The 14,520-nt window shown below is 41.2% G+C and overlaps 3 protein-coding genes across 5 annotated transcripts in view; 2 read left to right on the plus strand and 1 right to left on the minus strand.

Moving 5' to 3' along the window:
- Positions 1-1,472: 1,472 nt before the first annotated feature.
- Positions 1,473-5,037, plus strand: LOC117606099 (polyamine-modulated factor 1). The gene is made up of 3 exons (XM_076689481.1): positions 1,473-1,821; positions 4,126-4,329; positions 4,413-5,037. The coding sequence occupies exons 1-3, from the start codon at positions 1,727-1,729 to the stop codon at positions 4,678-4,680; spliced, it is 567 nt and encodes a 188-aa protein (XP_076545596.1). The 5' UTR covers positions 1,473-1,726; the 3' UTR covers positions 4,681-5,037.
- On the minus strand, positions 4,830-5,432 carry LOC117606093 (uncharacterized). Its single transcript, XM_034328119.2, has 2 exons — positions 5,031-5,432; positions 4,830-4,970 (listed from the first exon to the last, which is right to left on the minus strand). The coding sequence occupies exons 1-2, from the start codon at positions 5,430-5,432 to the stop codon at positions 4,836-4,838; spliced, it is 537 nt and encodes a 178-aa protein (XP_034184010.2). The 3' UTR covers positions 4,830-4,835.
- A 146-nt stretch (positions 5,433-5,578) lies between these two features.
- Positions 5,579-14,520, plus strand: part of HnRNP-K (Heterogeneous nuclear ribonucleoprotein K) — a 61,295-nt gene continuing 52,353 nt past the window's right edge. For all 3 annotated transcript variants that reach the window (XM_034328105.2, XM_034328110.2, XM_034328109.2), the window contains exon 1: positions 5,579-5,718. The gene's annotated coding sequence lies outside the window, so the exon portion shown is untranslated. The remainder of the gene's footprint in view (positions 5,719-14,520) is intronic.

The raw sequence follows: 14,520 nt of genomic DNA on the forward strand, positions 1-14,520 counted from the left end.
TCTGTGGTCTCGGCGGTTCTTGTATTTGCCCTGACGCAACCACGTGGACGCTGACGATGATAACAAGGAGGACGACGAAGAGGTGCTACGTTCGCGCGTCGAAGCGAATCTTCGTGCAATTCTATGCAGCCTGATGCAACTGACAGAGGATTCTCGTCCATTGGAATTCCTAAATACATGACGGTACTTTCATCCGGGATATATTAACCGCACCATCGCCAGGATAATCGCTTGGCTTTCAGGTTAACGTGTAAAATTTATACATTTCTCCTTTTGCAGTACGCCGCGGGCTACGAGCTGACAGAAGAAGGGTAGAGAACAAAGAAACATTGGCTAACTCTCGTCTCTTGTTAAACGTCCCCGATGGAACGCTAATCGTTGGAATTCGAATATGGATCGCGACACTTCGATCCGGGATCAACGTGATCGCGTTCAATGCGATCGGAACTAGTACGTTGAACATGTCGATTTAAGAGGATCGATGGAGACCGAGTGAATGGGTGCCTCACGGTAGCGGTAAGTGCCTTCTCCTCGCTAGCGAGATCGACTCGGGGAAGAAAATATAGTTCAGGCCGGTTGCATAATAGAACGGAGGCGCATCGCGTCGGTTCAGTTCGACATGAGCTACTTTGAGAATCTACGGTAACGGCGAGCGTCCCTTCTTCCACCGTCAGCAGTGACCTTTGAAGCTGCAGGCGAAGACTGTTCGCGAGAACCGTGTTCTTCGAGGGTAGGGGTGCAGCTGTCGGAACGATCCTGTACACTCTGGATCAGCCCCGAGCTACGATCCAATTTCTAGTCTACTAGACTGTGAACCACGGCACCCGGACTCGACCTGTTCGCCTTGGACTCCAGGGAATATAAGGGCAGATTCCTTGAACTGTAGATCAGATTCGCGCAACCTGCGATGCGAGATGTGGAGTATGATTTCTAAAGGAATATGATGCAGTATTTTTTTTATAATACTCTTAGATCGATTAAGAGCCATTGATGTTACTTCAAACGGAAGTAACACGATTAAAAACTGGTCGTATTTAGTTTCCGATTACGAGGAATAATTTTTCACACCATTGGAAGATTTCATTTTAAACGCAGCCACTAATTGATACAACAACTAATTAGTAATGACATAGAATACACGAGTTGAGTTTCCATGTAATGTGAGAAGAATGTTAATTAGATACCGAAGTAAGTTATCGCAAGATCAGTCGCAGCATTTGTTTTCATTTCAAGCTACGTATCTTTAATTCCGTTTCTGTTATTATATAGTTTTCCTGTTCATGCCTTCTGTGTGAAGTAGTTTTCTCTTTAATTAGATAATTCCTAAAACGTTATTACATAATCACATTTTTAAGGCATGGCGTTTAAAGTAAAAATTTGACTTGGTGTTGATCCCAAAGTTCATTATCTGTACTTGATACATAGTTTAATAATTCTGTTAGGCTGCTGACGGTAAAGAATTTCATTTTGAATTCTAATATCAGGATGTTCAATAAATCACAGCGGCGTTTGGGACCTAGTAGTACCATCTACTGGTGGCGTTTTAAACTACCATGAAGTTCCCGACATACTTTTAAACGATTTGAATTATTCCCAACAGTTCCGAGACGCGAAAGTGGAAGTTAGAGTTGTGTATAGAGTGCAAGAACCGTTATGTCCAGCTTTCGTTGAAGTATTCGGTTACTGAAATTCGAAGACTCAGTAATTACGTGTACCTCGATCAAGAATGGAAGAAGATCCAGAGAACAAGCATCCGAATAATGTTCTTCTGTTTCGGCTGGCTATTGCAAATATTTTTAAACACATTGCGGAATCTGTGAGGTGAGTAATGCTATCAATTGAGTAACATAGTCTCTGATAAACATTGTGGAATATATGGAAATACCATTTGTCATAATCCATATACAATATACTCTTATCAATGTAGTTGTCAGGACCAAATTTTTAGAGGTTATAAAATGTATCGCATGTGACAAAGTTGCTCGCGGTTTTTTTATATTACCAAACGCATGCGCATTAAATTAATGTGCCAGGTAAATTTTGAAATTTGTATAGATTAATACATTTAAAGAGCATGATACAGGGTTCATATCTGTAAAGACCTTAGACCAAACAGTAATCAGAAACTGGAAGTTAAGATCTAGTAAACAGACGCCATATATAAATAAAGCCTGTTTTGCTCGTTGAATAATTCACACGGCCAAGATGCTGCTAAATTTCAGGTTATGCTTGCGTACGTTCGCACCATAACAGTACTACCAACAGTAAGTGTGTCAAGTATGAGTCGCGGTCAAGAATACCGCTTTAATTAAGAAAGCCCGAGGGGTAGCGGGAATATGCCGATACCCACCGGTTACAGCCTTCGAACGTGTTGTAAATACATTTTAGAGGTCCCGATGTTTCGGGTGTATCGACAGCAAACTGCTGGCAAGGTAGAGTGGAAGGGATCGGGTCGCCAACGACCCAAACCGACAACGATGTTACTCGATGTCATTGGCCTTTGTGACTCGTATGTTAATCCGTCCTATGTTCACGTGTCCCGAGCAATTGGCTCCTATTGCTTGACACGGCTTGGCAAGTTCCTATTTAGTAGCCGAATCCTCGAAATCGGTCCCTGCTTTAGCTTCCGTTTCCCAGAAACCTGCCACTCTTTGAAACCCAACACACCAGTTGACCTTCGAAGAATTCCACGAAGTGTTCGAGGAAACAAAGGGCCCCTGGTGCGGTCACCGTCGTTCGGGCTCCATCATTCGTGCGGTGCGTGTCACGGGGATCGTGCGTGGCTCTGCTCGTCCGTTATATTCTCACTTAGAATAATTCAGTGACTAACGCGCGTCCCACGAGGAACGTTCTTGTGTCGTCTATCCTCTGTTTTAAATCTGCATACGCGTTCAACGATCATGAGACTTTTTCTTGTTACGAGACCGGTAAATGTACGGTAACATATATTTATTTTCCGATGATCTCATCTAAGTGGGAGTTAACGTAACAATGTTTCGTTTTATGTTCTCGCAGTAGATCGCGAGGAGATCCAGGATGCACAACGCGGAAGGAAAACGGGATACGGAAGACGGAAAAAGCGTATTCAACTAGGTCTGGACTAATGCAAATATGTAGCGTTGATATCAAATTGCACCAGTCCCGGCCTGATTGAGTACGCGTGAAACAACGGAAGAAGAATCGAAGGTGTGGTCGTTCGTCTTGGTTAATTTCATCTGCTTCCCATGGGAAATACAATGTGTTATATATACTCAGTACATTAATCTAGATTATTGTATCGATGATCAAAGAGCAATTATACAGCTTTCTTTTTGTTTATTAGAACGATTCTGTTTAAATCCTATAAAAAAGGTAGTACAGTTATTTCTTGATCACCCAATACAATTGTTTGATTTTAAACACTCTTGTGTAACACTTCATTCATTCCTTACTCCTGCCAAGCTTTTGTAATCCATATTGTATAACTTACTAGGAATCGTAGCGATGTATGCAAACGAATAAAAACTGTCCGCTATAATTGCGAGAAGATTGCCTATACTTATTAGTCATTGATGCGCGAAAAGACTTTAGAAGATTGTGTAACGCTATTACGTCCCGCTATTGTACGCTTGTTATAATACTATAAAACTGGATTCGGTTGCCTGGATACTGGTTCTTTCCCCATTCAGGTTGTGCCGAGCCCCTTTGTGCACGGTAAACAAAGAAAAATTTGATCCCGCCGATAGAGGCGGCAGAGCCAAAGCGCATGCGCAGCGATTGTTGAACGTGCATCATTCGCGGAACAACGTATTTATCTGGCCAGGTGTTGGTAGATTAGGAATGTTTTTCGCTCGAGTTAACGTGCGTGAAATTGAACGCTCGTGCACGCATGCTTTCGTTTTACCGTGCATCGATCTCACGGCAATGAAATTGATTATGAAATAATATAGGAAAAGTGAGCGAGATGCTCTCAACGTCAATTGTACCCGGGTGTTTCTGCCTCTAAGCGGTCGCAATTATGTTAATTGAGTCACCATTAATAGTCGTAACAGAGGATAATTGACACATTGTAAACACGTCACTACCATCTTCATACTCTATGTATTTCAAATCGTTTTACTAATTCCATGTTTTTTTTTTTTTTAGTAACGATGAATTTTCGGAGATTCTTACGATCCTAAAACCGAAACCGAAAATTTCACGAAAGTTATACAAAGCACTCGTGAAGGAACTTAATGATAATATGACTTCTGATTTGGATGATATATTCAACGATGGTAGTGTACAGGAAGGATTAAGTAAAGTTGCGAAACTAGCGGACGCAAATTCTTCGGTTACCGAAGATGCTTGGTAAGTGACGATATTTATCTATGTATACTGAATTATTGTTTTGTTAATTATGATTTATAATACGTTTATTATGTTCATTGCAGGAGACCGCCAGGAAATGTATCTTTACATTTAAGATCTTTGGACGCACATAAAATTAAAAAACACAGCGAACAGCTCGAGAAACGAGTAATTGAATTGGAAGACGAAAACGCAAATTTAATGGAAAAAATTTCAGCGAAACGATCGAAAATAATTGCTATAAATGAGAATATAACACAGTCTTTAAACAAATCACCGATTACAATAAATATGCTGGAAACAAGGCTGGAAAGTTTAAGAAAGAGTTTAACGTTATTAAATCGAGAATAGTAATATGGACAAATTGTAAATGTTAAGTACTTTTAAATGAGTTCAACTTCTACAGAGTGATCTTTACTTTGATTTTTATTAAATAATTGTGATATTTTATAAGTTCAAATCGTATTAATATAAACAAGTAATATTAGTGTATTGTGTCATATGATTTATTGCTTAGAAATTTTCGTATTAGTAACTCTAGGATCATTGAGGATTGTATTTACTTTTCCTTCCAAATTTGGTGAAATGTGCATATTTTCCACCTGTTTCCTTAACTTTCGTATTAGTGCCGTATTCTTTTTCTGAAAAAAAAATGATGTAAAACTTTGACCAGTAATAATATTAAAAGAAGAATTAAGTACTTCTTGAATTGTGATCATTTTTCTTATTTCCGTTAATATCTTGTCATTTTCATCTGCTTTTCTTTTAATTTCTGACAATTCTTCTTTTAAGTTATCTCTTTGTAATGTTAAAGTTTTAATCTTTCGAATAATGTATTCTTCATGAGAATCTATCTTTTCTGCGCATTTTATATAATTGCAATGAATCTGGTATAATTCTTTATCGAGATCGTTGTATTTTCTGACAACGTCTTTTAGTACAAATGTTCCTTTATCTTTTAATTGACTAACATTACACATTTCTATTATTGTATCCTCGCATTTTGATTGGCATTCTAATAATTTTGATTTTACGTCTTTCATTTGTTCATCTAATTCATAATACTGATATGATTCATTAGTATTTTCATTTTCATAATCCATTTTGTTATTTTCAGTGCACACTTCGAATGGAAAACCAATATGGCTGCCTGCGCGCCCAGCATTCCCGCGTAAATGAGGCTCGCTCTCCCATTGGCTGGACTCGACCAATCAAGGATGTCCTTTGTGCCGGCTACTTCCGGAAAGGTACGGTAGATGGCAAGAGCATTAGCTCAGTCTTCGCTACGCACCTGCTGTACGCCATTGTACTGTGATTGCTGTTAAGTTTCGTGTTTGTAAGTGAGAATTGGTCCAGTTTACGGTGTTCTGGAGTTCTTCCACGCATTCGGTAAGTTGAAAATCTTATTATATTCTAACACGATTTCGATTCCGTGCATGTGTTTCGTGTGCATTGCACATTTACGCTGGCAAAGTGGTTTTACTCTGATCCAACGACGTATACATTTTTGGGGGTTAGTTTCTGACCCTCGCGCGCCGAGTCAGCCCTCTTTCGTGCGCGTGGTCAAGCCGTCTGGCGATAATTTAATTCTTTTTTTGCTAAATTTTCAATACATTTCGACCCGTCTATGATTTATTCACAACAAAATCTATTCAAAGGCGACGATCAATCATTGAGGTTATATACATTAAACGTGGTAACGAGTTCGCTGTTTTTCCAGCGGCGACGCTACGCCGTGAATTTTTCGACGGTCATATCCGATCGGCTAAGTCAATAATTTCAGCCATGCATCCAGGCGTACAGTTTGTCTCTGAGAATTTGTGTATTTTCTGCCAGCGTTGATACGCGTGCACGCGGTATACGGGTACCGGTTTTATTCGATCAATTTTCTGTGTCGTCCAAACGACACATCGACTGCACGCAATGAAATGGAGCATCGATATTTTTACGTTCGTTATCTTGCTCGATAAGAACACATTTACATACCGTTTTAAGTATTAGTCACCCGGTGTGCGTGCGTATAACGGACGATACCGAACGCGTTTTTATTTGATTTAATATTACTTCAGATATTTTCTATAAATTTTTATCCTGTAATTCGAATCACAATGAAATTTTTTTTCTCGAGTTATCTAACTTATTACACGAGGCGATATATATCTAATAAAAAAATGCTCCGCAACAAATGATACAATGGTTCTGCGTATCACGTGTTTACTTGCATAATATTTTTATGTTCGTCGTAAAACTATTTCGTATTGTCGTCAGATAATATACGAGTCGCGATTAGCAGCTGGAGGATGCTTTCACAACACGATAAAATGATTCTAGGCTCATACGCGTTATGCGATCAATATATTGCGTGTAAACCGTATTACGGAATTAAATCGTTCGTAAGCAGTTTTTGCGACGAAATATACATACTCCCTCTATGATTTGAAAGCGATATTATTCAGTAAGGTCGGGTATTAATGTTTTTACGTATTTACAAATGTGACCTTCCCTGGGTATGACGACACGATTAATATCTGTGACTCTATAGGAAATCATCTTGATCGAATTTAACTTTAGTTATTAATTTTTCTTACCAATTTTAAATAACAATTAAGCAGGCATGGTTTTAGTAATATAAAAAATACTTTTAGCAACTTCTGCTCCGTTTTTAATACTCCCGTGAATAGGTGGCGACATGAAATTTGATAGACTTATCTATTCGCTTGATAGATCACATTCCTTATTTTATTTGTTCAATGATTACATTTAATTAGATGGATTAAAAATTTCGCAGTATAGATTTTGTAATATTTCCAGAATTGATATAGATGTGAGTATGTATACGCCCATAAAGCCGAGCCTCTTCCTTATCGATTTGGAGTAAGATAATATTTTTGAATTGTTCGGAACAATTGTTGAGTATATTTTGTTGGAAATTGAGTATACTTTAATTAAGATAATTTATCAATTTGCGATGTTCATCTATTCAACAATTTTCTGGAAGCTTACATTTACAAATAACAGAATATTTGAAAATAATTTTAACCGGGTCAAATCTGACCTTCAGAAATTTTAGGTAAGATCACAGATTTTTTCAAATTTCTTGGAATAGAATTAATCATTTTCTTATTTTAATTAATATTCTATTAACGACACTGTGTCTAGTGCTAATTAACGAACAATGATATATTTCCATTAAGTAATTGGTTTAAGTTCTAATAACATCGAGCCATCAGATAGTTGCAAGTCAATTACGGGATCATTAATTTCCCATAATTATGTTTGTTCATTATCAAACTCTATCCCATGTGTTCATCAGTGAGATTTTCCTTGTCCTTCGTGTTAATCATTCCACCGTGAACTTCTACTCTATGTATTACTATTTTCCTTGAATCGTTAACCAGTGACTGTCTTAAATAGTCGATTATGTTACTGGATCCCTCCATTGTGTTATTCAGTTCCATTAGCTGGCACGTGTATCATCAGCTAATTAATTTCGTCTGAATGGTGTTTCATTAATTTCGAATTTATTACCCAGCTACAATTCCTTATTGTCGACTGATTTTGCATATTTTCCAAGTTCGTTAAAGCTTGAAACAGCCTCTGTGTTCTAAATTACTGCCTTCTTATAGCATATTCATCAATCCCTAGGATTCTAGGGGTTACTATAGCGACGTGTAGTCGAGGGTCGTTCGTGATCAAGAATCTTACGTAATAACTTCTAATTAAACCTCTGCTCCTAGAGATACCCACCATATAGTGTATAATAGTTCGTTATAACACCTTCGCGAATGAACAAGTTCCTCTGAAGGAACGATCGTAAAAGTTTCACATTCCATCGTTCAATTTTCATGGATTTCCATTTAAAATGCCATCGATGCATTCAGCACCGTTGTCGAGCTTCTTTGGACCACTTTTCTCTCATCCATTCTTTCATCCGCAAACATGACCTCCTCGGGGTCAGTCCCATAGCACTCAGACATCATTCATAATTCGACCATCCAGTCGAATCGAACTAGTAACCAGTTCCTAGGGATATGCAGACCTGTTTAGCGAACTTCAGATCGCAGTTTATTACATGGCTGAAACTAAGCTTGCCATGGGAGCTTTGTCACTTTCGCATTGTAATTTTATTACTCTGCGACCCTGTGGGTCCTATTCGTTGGCTATGGGTGGTTAGGACGTTAAACATAGCCAGAGCTCGCGATACGGAAGCCTTTGTTATTTTATAGGTCTTTTGTTCAGTTACTTGTTACAGGTAATTCTAATTTGAATTTCTACAGTCCAGCTATTCAATAGCTATTGGAACTTTGCCACTGTGCAATCTTTTGGGTCCCAACTGTCGTTGTACGGTACTCCGGCTTGTACTGACCAGCAATTCCACCGAAATATGTACATTTTGCTATATCCTACAAACCCATAGTTTCTGACCGGGTTCTCTGAACGGTAGGACGACAGGGGGGGGTGTAAAGCAGCTAGTTTGGGCTAGGTCAAGCCGGGTTAGATCGACTTCAGGTAGAGGGTGCACGCGTGCAGGACGACGAGAGGGTGGAATTGGCATGGGAGGCTTGATTTCTCTTCCCCTCCCTCCATCGTGAATGGGTTCGACACAACGGCACAACAAAGCGTTACCAGGGTAACTAGTCGTTCGGGGTTGCCATCACAAAACTTACCAACTTGTGACTGCAAACATTAACGCTGGTACACGCGTTTATTGAGAAAGAAAGAGAGGGGCTATTAGGGAATCGAGTGGGTCGAAAAGAGAGGAATCGAGCGCGTAAGTTCACACGCACACCCGTTCGTCACGCGAGTACGCGTGCTTAGAACACGCAGCCCTGTGTTCCCGCGCGAAAAACAATGGTAAAGGGTCACCACCACCACCTTTCATTATTTTCGGTGCTACGTTTTATTTTTTAATTCTCGTTTGCCAGATAATGTCTATCCGTGAATTATTTTCACGGTTGATCCGGGGGTCGTTGAGATACTAGGAAATCTTGACAGATTGAAATTACCATTTCCTCGCGTGTTTTTGCCGTCTGGTTACTCGGATAATCACGATGTTTCCCTTTTCCGGAGTCTCGCGTTGCGTTTTGTTTTTCGCGAAACCGCTCTCGTTACTGACCTTGCTCAACGCCGCTATTACGCCATCCGCTATATGCTGATGTAATTACAGACAGTACCAGCCTTTTCGTTCGTTCCGACGATTCAAACAGGTATATTTGCCCGTTCAAGATCTCACGCTGGTAATACAGGAAGGTTGTACGATTGTAAAAGCCTCGGAATCAAGCTCGTCGGGTTTGAAATTAAGATCGTACTCGAACGTTTATCTTTATCGATCACGGATCATTTCTTTGGGCGGCCGTGAATATTTCTCCGGTTTGATCGCGGTTGGTCGCGAGTTGCTCAAGAAAATTGCGACACCGGCATTCCTCGTCCCTCTGCCAACGAAGAGTTTCCCTTTTTGAATCTGGCCGCCACCTCTTCCATCGCGACTCGTAGTCCTTGGGAGCCAGCGGCGAAGCACTTTTACAACGATGGAATGCAGCGATTGCTGGTGTTCACTGATCTAGCCTCGAAGAATTCCGCTCGCGAATCGCATCAAGCTAGCACGCGCGCGGGACGCCTTACGGTTACGTCGCGACAACGCTCGTTAATACCTTCTCTCTTGCAAATTCTGATGCCGAACCGACCTTCCACCGGATTCTCAGCATTCCACATCATGGGAATGGTTCGGTTTTGCTGGAACCATTTTCCGACCCGACCAACGCACCTGGTCCTTTTTTCCTTCCAGTTTCTTTTTATAGTTACATAATGATTTTCCGTTGATTTCTCGATGAGAACGACGTTTAATTTGACGCGGAAAATCTCTGGTTTTCCACGCTGTTTTCACGCGCTCGCACACTTTTGCTACATTAGTCGCTTACTCTCGTTGATGTATATGGAACGAAAGGGTTAAGGAGGTTCATGAATTTTCTCCAGTCACGACTGCTCAAGATGGTCGTTTACTTTGATGGGTCCTCTACGTGGTACACGATTTTGTCCGAGATCTTGATGTTGAGTCACGGAGAGCAGCGTGATACCTTACTTGGTAGCGTAGTTATGCAATTTGTTATTACGAAGGCTATGTACAGAGTGATGCAGTGCCGTGTAAAAACAGAATCTTCGCATGAATCTCCGGTGAAATTTCGAGTGGTAATTTTATAAGAATGAGCAAATTCGCGAAGGTGAAAAGAAAGGGATCCTTCTCGGTTACAAGGGGACAGGTTTTTTTTTTTTTTTTGCATCGGCCACAAGTAATTAACAGTAATTAGCGGATCAGCACGAGGTTTTTGTGGAAAAGACGCAAGAAATTGCGGATGGCCGCAAATTCAACCGGCTCTCCTCGTGCACTTTGTCGACATGCTCCAATTAAAGGCTTCCGACAGTAACGACTGTCTAGTTATGTTTACCGAACCGATGAATGGACTGAAAAAGAACGGCCTTCAATGATCAGCACGTGTTCTGCAATGTTTATCGATCCTTGATATGGATTCTGGCCGATCAATTATGCGTTTCCAATCGATTCTCGTTGCTCGACTCTAATCAATACGAGAAGGCCTTCGATATTACGCGATCTCGTTTTCCCATTTCAAAACACGAATAATTGCGATTTAAATTCATTCTAATCTATGTTAATCTATTTTCAAATTGTTCTGAAGAATTCGGAACGCTTCGGATTTTTTTGTACGATAAATTCCTTGCTTGTTATTCGCGATTATGAAAGAAACCGTACGAGAACAAGAGGTCAACGCTGTTCGTCTATCAATCTTCTTTTCTCCTTCTCTTCCCACGCGCTAGATAAGTAGAATAAAAATGACTGGCATAGGTGGAGCAATGCAAATTCATGATGGTTGCATGTAAACTCGTAGAAGAGTACGCGAACACCGTGTTGTCCTTCTGTTTTTCTTCGGTGCGTGCGTTAAGGACACGTGGGCAGACTTGCAGCGAAAGCGAAAGTTTTCGTGCTCGCTAAAGCGAGAGGATTCGCCGGTTGACAAGGCCCTCTGCTCACAGGTTCAAGGTCATCAAAGATAAAGAACCGATTGCTAAACGAGGCCAGTTGTAGTTGCCCTTCTCACGTGCTGATGCCACTTTGCACCTGCGAACGCCGCCCACGCGTCCTCGCGAATGGCCTTTCGAAACGGCTGCGATTCGAATGGATTCACCGCGATTCCCGGGCAGGGGAACGCGAATAAATTCAGGGTTACATCGGTGTAATGGCATAGAAAAAGAAGGGAAAAGATTCGAACGAATTAGAGACGATTCAAGGGTGTTAGATCTATGATGCACTTCGTGCACCGCGCGGATAGTTTAACTATACGCGTTTCCGTCTCATTAATGTTTTTGTCCCTCGAAGTGGTATTCATAGAATTAGACGAGGCGCCGCGACGTCGGTGAGAATTTTCGAGCTAAGCTGAATGAAAGTGTTCGATTCATAATGAGTTGGCATCGACCTCATCGCGGTTCCTAGAGCATGGCAGACCCAACGTCTCTTTGAAATGTTAATTCTAGTCATTACGTATGATCTTGGCACACTGACCACTTTTAGATCCCTCGTGAATGGGGTCCACGAGTCGATTCTCATTTTCATACCCGACCGACCGGCAACCGGCTGCTTCCTGTTCTTTTTCGCCAGAAAAGAATTTCCGGTCGCGCTTATTGAAAGAAAAGATTAAATTTACATCGAGTTCTTTGAAGTGTTTTATGTTCGATAGAAAAGAGAGACGAATTCTAAAGTCAATTTGTCTGGGTACTGCTTTTTTCTCTCTCTTATTATTTGCAAAAGCAGGAGAGAATCGTAGATCTAAGAGATTGATCTCGGTTGATTCTGTTCGGGAGCAGCAAGGCGATAACGAAGTTCCTAATTGGAGCAGTTTTTCAACTAATTTACCGGCCAAGCGTGTACCAACCTGGCTGAGGTCTAGTTTACCGTCGGTTTTTTAGTTGTTCCACGCTTGCAAATAAGTGGTCTGGCCCGACCGTGTCCCCCAACTTTTCAAATGAAAATTCTCCCAACGCTTGTTTAAATTTCTCTCCGCGTTTCGCGAATCCCCTCGAAAACAACGGATTAGTCTCGCCAAAGCGTCTGCCAATTAAATGTCAGGTTTCATAAGAACATAGTTTTCTTTAAAAAGAAAAAAGAAAAACCCACGTTTTCCCATGCAAGATTCCCTGAAACATCGACATATTGCGTACACGCGGAACACGCGAAAGGATCCACGGATACTTGTACTTATTCCGCGATTTCCATTTAAATGCCAGAGCCAATCGACGGGAATGAGGCCACGGATTCGCATGCGTGCTCGACGATGCCTCCTGCTCGCAGATTTCATTTCTTTTGCCCTTTTGCCCGACCACGTTGCAATTACACCAAGCTTTTCCCTCCTTTGTTCCGCCGAATGTATCCTCCTGTATCTTCAACGGAATCCTATTCCTCAACGGTGTTTTATTTTTATTTCTTTTCTTAATCTTCTACTTTTTCAATTCCCTGTGTTTCCCTGCAGCATCGCGCGCGGTTAGGGTCGGAGGCAAAGGCAAACAGTTACCCTTTCGGTGGCTTTCGAATTTAGGTCGACCGTGTCGCGAAGCGTCCGTCTTTCAAGCTTCTCCCGTTGCCTCTTTTCGGATCGTCGATCTCACTTGAACGAGCAGCACCGCATCCGAGCCGAAGTATCCTGACTTCGCAGTAATCCCTGCCTCCTCTGGCTTCGTGTTATCGATCTGACCGCGATACAACAACCCCTTTTTACTTGCAACCCCGTCGATCCATGAATTTCAATTTCCACGCTAGTTTTTTATAATTAATGAAATCCTTCCATTTCTTGCTTCTCTTTCACTCGAACCATCCTCTCGATTCTATCAGATTCCATGCTCGTCAAAGTGTTAAAAAACACGGCATAAATAATAAGTAAGTCTGATTCAAGGCTCTCCACGTGTTTGTTTCTATCATCTCGGTTCACGATCTCCTTGGCCTCCGGTGATCAATTATATTTATCGTTATCATCGTAATTTCGACCCTGGAATCGCATTCTTTCCATCGTCGAAACGTCGATGCGCGAAATCGAGAGGCGGGTTTGATCGGACGAAGGCGAAACCTTGTTATCTCTTATTTTTTCCTCGTCTACGACCTTCTTTTCCGTGTAATTAATCGGTGTCGAGGTTTACCAAGACCTTCCTCGCGATTCCCTGTCATTTTTGCAAATACTCCCCGGCTGCGATTGCTTGATTAATTGCTGATTAACACGGAGTTATGTTTTCTTCAGCTTCATCGGCTTCGATCGGAGCGTGTAAGAATGTTCGAAAGAAGAAAAAGTACAGTCAAGACGCAAGGACGATATTGATTTTCTTTTTCTATTTGTTTCGTCGAGTTACCTCGATTCTTAAGGTTCTCTTCTTTTTCTCATCGCTTACGGTATTTTTCACAAAATTTCATTACTCTCGGATGAGACGTTCGGTCACGTCGGTTGCTGGTTTCCTGGACTTCCAGTTACCGACGTGCATCGCGTCCTCGTGTTCGTATTTGGTCAGGATATCGGCCCTTTTCCAGGTACCCGGTATCTTCTCGAACAGGGCGCACGATACCAATGACTGGTCGTGAAAGATAGAAGGTTCAGTGAATTATTTAGGATGGCGTGTGCGACTGGTTGCGCTGTCCTCGCAACAGAACCGCCCTTATTCCCTGTCTGTTTGTTACTCGTCTCGTCTATATAAGGCTTTAATGTTACATCAAACGATCGGTTTCCCTACGATACGGAATCGAACTGACGAGACCCACCTATCGGCTTCTGCTTGTTGCACACTTTCTGTTAGGTGTATATTTTTAACAGCTGACGGCTATTTTTTCGACATTCCTTCTACCGAATTAATAATATAAAATTTTTGCAAATTTTAGAAGTTGAATGGCAACGCGCCACACTTGAAAACCTTCTTTAAACATTTTTCCTTCCTTTTTCGTTTGGCTGGCTCTTCCATGATTACAAAACGGTGTATATCTCACTGGTAAGTCTCGTCTTCACAGTTTCACGGTGTCCCGAGCCACGGAATTTTCTCTTCACCAAGTGCACGAAACGTTTTCTTTACCTTCTGTTTTTCTCCCCCTTTTTTTTTCCACCGCAACTTCGGAAAGTTACTGAATTTTACAAAGCTCTCTCCTTCGCG

The sequence above is a fragment of the Osmia lignaria genome, chromosome 1 (genome assembly GCF_051020975.1).
Source record: "Osmia lignaria lignaria isolate PbOS001 chromosome 1, iyOsmLign1, whole genome shotgun sequence".
NCBI classification, from domain to species: Eukaryota; Metazoa; Arthropoda; class Insecta; order Hymenoptera; family Megachilidae; genus Osmia; species Osmia lignaria.

Coding starts and splice junctions, on each gene's coding strand:
- LOC117606099 (XM_076689481.1), top strand. CDS start 1,727: ATGGAAGAAGATCCAGAGAACAAGCATCCGAATAATGTTCTTCTGTTT. Junction 1,822..4,125: donor CACATTGCGGAATCTGTGAG/GTGAGTAATGCT, acceptor TTTTTTTTTTAG/TAACGATGAATTTTCGGAGA. Junction 4,330..4,412: donor TCGGTTACCGAAGATGCTTG/GTAAGTGACGAT, acceptor TGTTCATTGCAG/GAGACCGCCAGGAAATGTAT.
- LOC117606093 (XM_034328119.2), bottom strand. CDS start 5,432: ATGGATTATGAAAATGAAAATACTAATGAATCATATCAGTATTATGAA. Junction 4,971..5,030: donor AAATGATCACAATTCAAGAA/GTACTTAATTCT, acceptor TTTTTTTTTCAG/AAAAAGAATACGGCACTAAT.